The sequence below is a fragment of the Oryzias melastigma genome, linkage group LG5, assembly GCF_002922805.2.
Source record: "Oryzias melastigma strain HK-1 linkage group LG5, ASM292280v2, whole genome shotgun sequence".
In the NCBI taxonomy this organism is placed as follows: domain Eukaryota; kingdom Metazoa; phylum Chordata; class Actinopteri; order Beloniformes; family Adrianichthyidae; genus Oryzias; species Oryzias melastigma.
In genome coordinates, this window is record NC_050516.1 from 17,193,172 (window position 1) to 17,198,864 (window position 5,693).

The 5,693-nt window shown below is 38.5% G+C and overlaps 1 protein-coding gene across 1 annotated transcript in view; it reads right to left on the reverse strand.

The window, feature by feature from the left end:
• Positions 1 to 2,344, reverse strand: part of pcsk1 (proprotein convertase subtilisin/kexin type 1) — a 12,047-nt gene extending 9,703 nt beyond the window's left edge. The window contains exons 1-3 of the mRNA XM_024270676.2: positions 1,941 to 2,344; positions 1,096 to 1,200; positions 878 to 1,000 (exon numbers count right to left, since the gene is read on the reverse strand). Of these exons, the coding sequence (XP_024126444.1) occupies positions 878 to 1,000; positions 1,096 to 1,200; positions 1,941 to 2,129 (417 nt within the window). The 5' untranslated portion in view covers positions 2,130 to 2,344. The remainder of the gene's footprint in view (positions 1 to 877; positions 1,001 to 1,095; positions 1,201 to 1,940) is intronic.
• Between the last annotated feature and the right edge of the window lie 3,349 nt (positions 2,345 to 5,693).

Here is a 5,693-nt window from a genome sequence, read left to right on the forward strand (position 1 = left end):
TTTTTTTCGTGCGACCGATGTCCATGATATTTTCATGTAGATCCAACAGACCTTTTTTTTCAGTGTTGTTGCCTACCAGCGTGACTCATGCCTGGCTAATGCAGGTGCGAAAAAACACGAGCTTGTGAAAGCAGATGCGACTCTCACTCAGACACACACAAACCAGTGACGTGGGGGGAAGAAAAACACGGACACACCCCTTGTCAAATCAGGGGCAAATGTTTGTTATCCAAAGATAATTGAAGGATTTGCTCACTGCTCTGCACTAACTGATCAGGTTTTCCTGGGTGATCAATTAATCCTTCATGGAAGATGATATAAGCAATAAACCAAATCAAATTAATTTTTTATTCCTTTAACATTTTGTAGATTTTATCTAAAAGTCTTGGTAGCCTTTGTATTTACCCACATGGTAAGTTTATCACATGTTTGTCTCTACATGTAACGTAACAGCCCAAAACATGTTCCATTCTGGGTAAAATGGGAATTAAGGCTCTACTTTGCACCATCCTGTTGGATTATGCAGTAGCCTCTCCAACCCTCTCAACTCCGCATGGGACTGTATAACCAATCTGCCAAATGGCTCTTTGAATACAACTGCTTGATAGCATGCTTTGTTTTGGTCTTGTCCTGTTTTGTTTTGATTTTTTGCATCCCTGAAATTTGCAGAAGCACACATGTAAATCCATGCAAACGGATGAACACACTTCTGAAATGTTTTCCACAGACAAACTTGAGGATCTGAGCTCATATAGCTTGGATGCTCTCCAAGGAAAACAGACAGAATGCCTGAAATCAAGATCATCTATGATCAAAATATTGGTAGAAACTATCAAATACTTCAGTGTAAAATGGTTAGAACTTCTGGAAGACTCACCAGGTACCACTGCTGGTTCCACATGGGGTCATCAAACAGCTTGTCCACAGAGCAGTCCCTGCACTCTCTGATGACTGCCCGCTTGTTGCGCCGTTTTTCATACTGCTGCTCCGCCCACAACACCTGAACATCCAAGTAAACAGCTCATCAGTTTAAGCATTTGACAAGATATCCTAAAAAGATCCTATAATAATAATAATAATCAAAGGACCCCTCACCCGATCATCCTCTGATAACTGCCTAGTGATGTGGTCGGCGCTGCGCTTCATCCTGTGAGGATGTCTGCGGTGTTTCAGCAAGTAATGGTCATCCAGGGCCCCAATCTGCAGAGAAGAAGTCAAACATCCAGAATCGTTTCTTAGAAATGACGTCAGCCATCTGTTGACTTTGGCTTGTCACACAAATCCCCCTTTGTTCTTCATTTCACCTATATTACAGCATTGTATTTTTTGATCTAGTGCATGTCAGACTGCATGTTTAGAGATCAGATGATGAGCAGACGGGTGGGATTTACAGATTTGTATTTCTGTTAATTCCGGCGGAAGACAAACCAGACACGGTGATCTGCAGCTATTCTTGACATCAGTGCATTAAATATTAAAATTGCTTGAGGAAATGTGGCCTTTTCTACTGCTGAACCAGAATCAGCCGCTCATCAGATTACAGTGTTCACCAGTAAGTGTAAAATGGATAAGATAGATGCACAAATACTGCTCCTATCCACAAGTGATTTGTTTGTAAAAGATCAGCTTTCATATAAAATAGTGGGCAAATTCAAATCCTTGAATTTATTGCTACTCAAAACCCATTTGGAGGCTATCTTGAAGGAATTAAAGGTTTGCTTTTTTTGTATAAAAAGTCTAAACAAAACATAGCACGTGTCCTGACCACTTGGCAACATTATTTTAATATCTTCTGGATAAGAATTCATTCAAAAATTGTGCGTGATTTGTTCTAGAAATGTCCACCCGCCTGATTATCCTATAAAACTGGTGTTATATATTTTTTAATGCATACATCAGTTATTCGTCTACTTTCTTCCATGGTGGGCGTTGGTGCCTACCTGTCGGACCAGCTCGTAGTCCAGATCCCTGGCGATCGCCTCCGCCGCGGACAGCCCGCCCGGGATCTCCACAGCCCACTCGTTCAGGTACTGTCTGTCCGCGTACGGAGAGCCGAGAGACCGCGGAGCTCCGGAGCAGAGGATGGCAAAAACACACAACATCACCGCTGGACGACATCTCACTTCCATGTCAGAAGAACCAAATAAACGAGAAGACGGCCTATGTACAAGCGACGTGATATCCAAGAAAACAAGTGATGGTGAAGAGGTTGAGTTTTGGTCTCGGAGAAACCGCTGGCTCAGATGGAGGGAAGGGGAAACTGCGCGTTATTGGCCCTCCGACGAGAGGAAATACAGAAAGGGCTGGTCTGCGCGCGCCTGTGAACGTGGAGGAGGAGAAGGTGGGGGGTGTTCACACGTCAAATTGCCGCTGCTCTGACGTCAATTTGGCGTCTACCTCTCGCTAGATTGAGTTCTGGTCCTTGGAAGGGGAGAGAGGAGGGGAGGGGTCTGCCTAAAAATATCCCAGCAGGAGGACGAGGAGAAGGAAATAAAAAGGAGCAAAAGCGCACGAGATCTCTCTTTGGGTCTGCTTTTCTCCACGAGGTAGACTAAATGAGTCTCTAAACTTGGTCTTTCTACCTTTTTCACGTTGTGCAACAGATTATCAGAACAGTCCTTGTTTTATTCTGATGCTGTGGGAGGAGTTTCAGCACCGCGGACAGCTCCCGTTCACACAAGCAGATTCCTGAAGGAATCCAGATTCTCCAGCTGGAGCAGATACATCAAAATCAGACGATGTTTAAACCCAGATTCCAGCTTTTAAAGAATATACAGGACAAATATGATTCTGTAGATGTAATGCAGAAAATAACTTAATACTAATCTCTCAACTTATTGCTGTAGCTAAATAAATGGGCAGAAAAATGTATTTTTATAGTGTTTTTGTTTCATTTTTAACCTCTAAATAGCACATAATTTATAACTATATATCAGAATGAACTTTTAAATCAAGCAAAGTTGCTTTAAAAGCCATAGTCTTTGGATAATTTCTTCAACTCAATTCTCGAGTTTGTCATAGGGTTATATTTTTCTGACTTTTTTTGAGCAATATTAACTTTTGTGTTATAGTGGTTTCATTTTAACTTAATTTAGGTTTTTTCATGAAGTTAAAACATTATACGTTTAGTCCAGTTTTAACCTCAAAATTGGATTAAAACAATCCAACTTGGGTTGTTTTTGACAATGGAATTTTAAGTATGCACAAAATAATTTTTACCTTACCAGTATCACAAAAATACAACAATGTCAATCAATTATGTTCATGTTTTTTAAAGGTTATTAACATTTTGTTGTCATTTATTTTTTTATTTTATTTACAGTATAATAATCAGTTATCTTCAAACTGATGGAAGACTGTAACCTAGGGGTGTCACCCTCAAATCACACAGGGGGCCACAATCCAAAACTCACCTTAGGCTGCAGGTCGAACACGATAAACATTTATTGAACAAACGAAATCTCAATTTTTAAAACTTTAAAAGTTTAACTTTTTAAACATAAAAACAGGCATGAACATTATTCCATAATAAATCAACTTAAACCTTAAATATAACTTTCAATATTTTACTCTCCATAAAATAAATCTGTCAGAATTGGCCAAAATTCTGACAGAATATTTATTTTATTAAGTTCAAGAAAACATCGGTCCATTAATAACAATAAAATATAATGATTACCGGGAGGGTAATGTGCTGTACTTACTATGCAGTCTGAGGTACACATGAAGCTGACAATCACTGAATTGTATCATCACTTTACCATATTTAGTTCATTCCAAAGCCAGCAAGTTAACCTCTGTGACTTTATACAGTTTTTCCCATTTTTTTCTAAAAATACTGGGACATTGAAATAAATTCATCTTAAAATGGTAAAACGGTTTTATAAGAACTAGTCCAGGTGATTACATCATGTAGTTTGCAAAAATGTTTCATTATATTATTCAGAAAATTCATTATTTAAAAAAAAAGTGCAACTGGAAGGAAAATCTGACTTAAAGATTTTAAATCAGATCATTAATTATTTAAGAACACAAATGAAAAACAGAAATGAGGAATAAAAATGTTAAGAATTACAGCATGACAAGCGTTGAGTTCCGCTTGTTCTTTGTGGGCAGATCTTATGGGCAAGAAATGTTTACAAACTTCAATATTATGAAATAAAACGTGTCATTTTTAAGTACGGTTTTTCATTTAATACCAAAAAAATTGTCATCTTATTGGCTGCTCTATTTTCCACCTAACCTAAAAGTTAAAGCCACCTATTCATCTGTCAATTAAAAATGCCAAATTATTAAACAAATAACAACAAAAACTCAAACATATAGTCACACCGGAAAGATCCAGACAATAAGACCTCAAGATTGAATGAGCCGTCACATTATGAAACTGTTCTTTAACCGTTAGCATTAATTTCACATGACATCTGGTCAAAGAATTTTCCCTCTGCTCTGTTTGTCTTTTTTTGTTATTGCACTGATGTTCACAGTTTCACAGAAGTAGGCTCCTCAACCTGATAGTACCTGCAGAAACTGGTTGGATACTTTCATCACCAACCACTCACTGCATCTTTAATTGCATAGAAAGGGCACCCTTTCTGAACCAAATAAAAACAAAGTGAGCGAACACAAGCTTTGTGTGATGCGGGATCAGTCTAAAATGATTATCTTAAATAATCTAATCTCTTTCATTTTCTTCTACATTCTATGCCCTTTTTAACCTACTAACTCAAGTATTCTAATGTACCTGGACTGTCGGAAACCCTAAAGAAAAGCACAGTTGTCTTTAGTATTTATAGGTACGTTACTTTTATCATCTATGCTTTAAACAAAACATCAGCCCAGGTTTGACAGACTGTTTTAAAATGTTTTAGGCATACATATTGAACACTGAGATTAAAAAACTCCCAAAGTAATTCCAAATGCGGAAAACGAGTGAAAACTAATTCAATTTTCAAAGATTGTGTTAAACTATCACTAAATAAGTTATATTTCCCTTTTAAGCTTGAAATGTTGGCAACATTCATGCAACTTTAATCAAATGACTGCATTAGAAAATGTTTCCTCACTTGGTTGTAAATTACAATAAAAGCATCATGACTTTTCATTTCCTTATCAGGTCAAACAGTGACTCCTCCATGCAGCAATGGAAATGATGCTTCTTCCTCAGGTGCTGCTCCAGTGTGTGCGTATGTGCATGCATGTGGGATCAACAACCGATAAACTGAGGACTTTTGGACAAAAAATATTGGAACGCCAGGTTGTGCAGGTACATTTTATAACAGAATATTTGTATTCATCAAGAATAAATGAGTAAAATCAGTGTCGTTTCCATTTTAATTATGCTGTGAAATGGATTTCTGCGTATCAAACTCATTACCTGTGGTCATCCGGGCATGTGTCAACAGGTCTGCACCTTTAATCCACCTTTACCTAGCAACAACTGTTTGCTTAGAGCACAGCACTCACTCGGGCACGCAGACACTCAGAATTACAACCAAACAAGGCACTGAGCCGTCCGTCTAAAATCGTCAGCTCCTGTTGGCTCTCCGCATCCTCTGACCTCCCAGTCACTCCTTCCAGATGTCACTGAGCGAGCACTCACACCGGCGCTCAAAGCCAACACACACATCCCTTCCATGAAATGAGGTCAGAGGTCTGATCGTGCTTTGCCAACTAATTATTTTTCCAGTTGC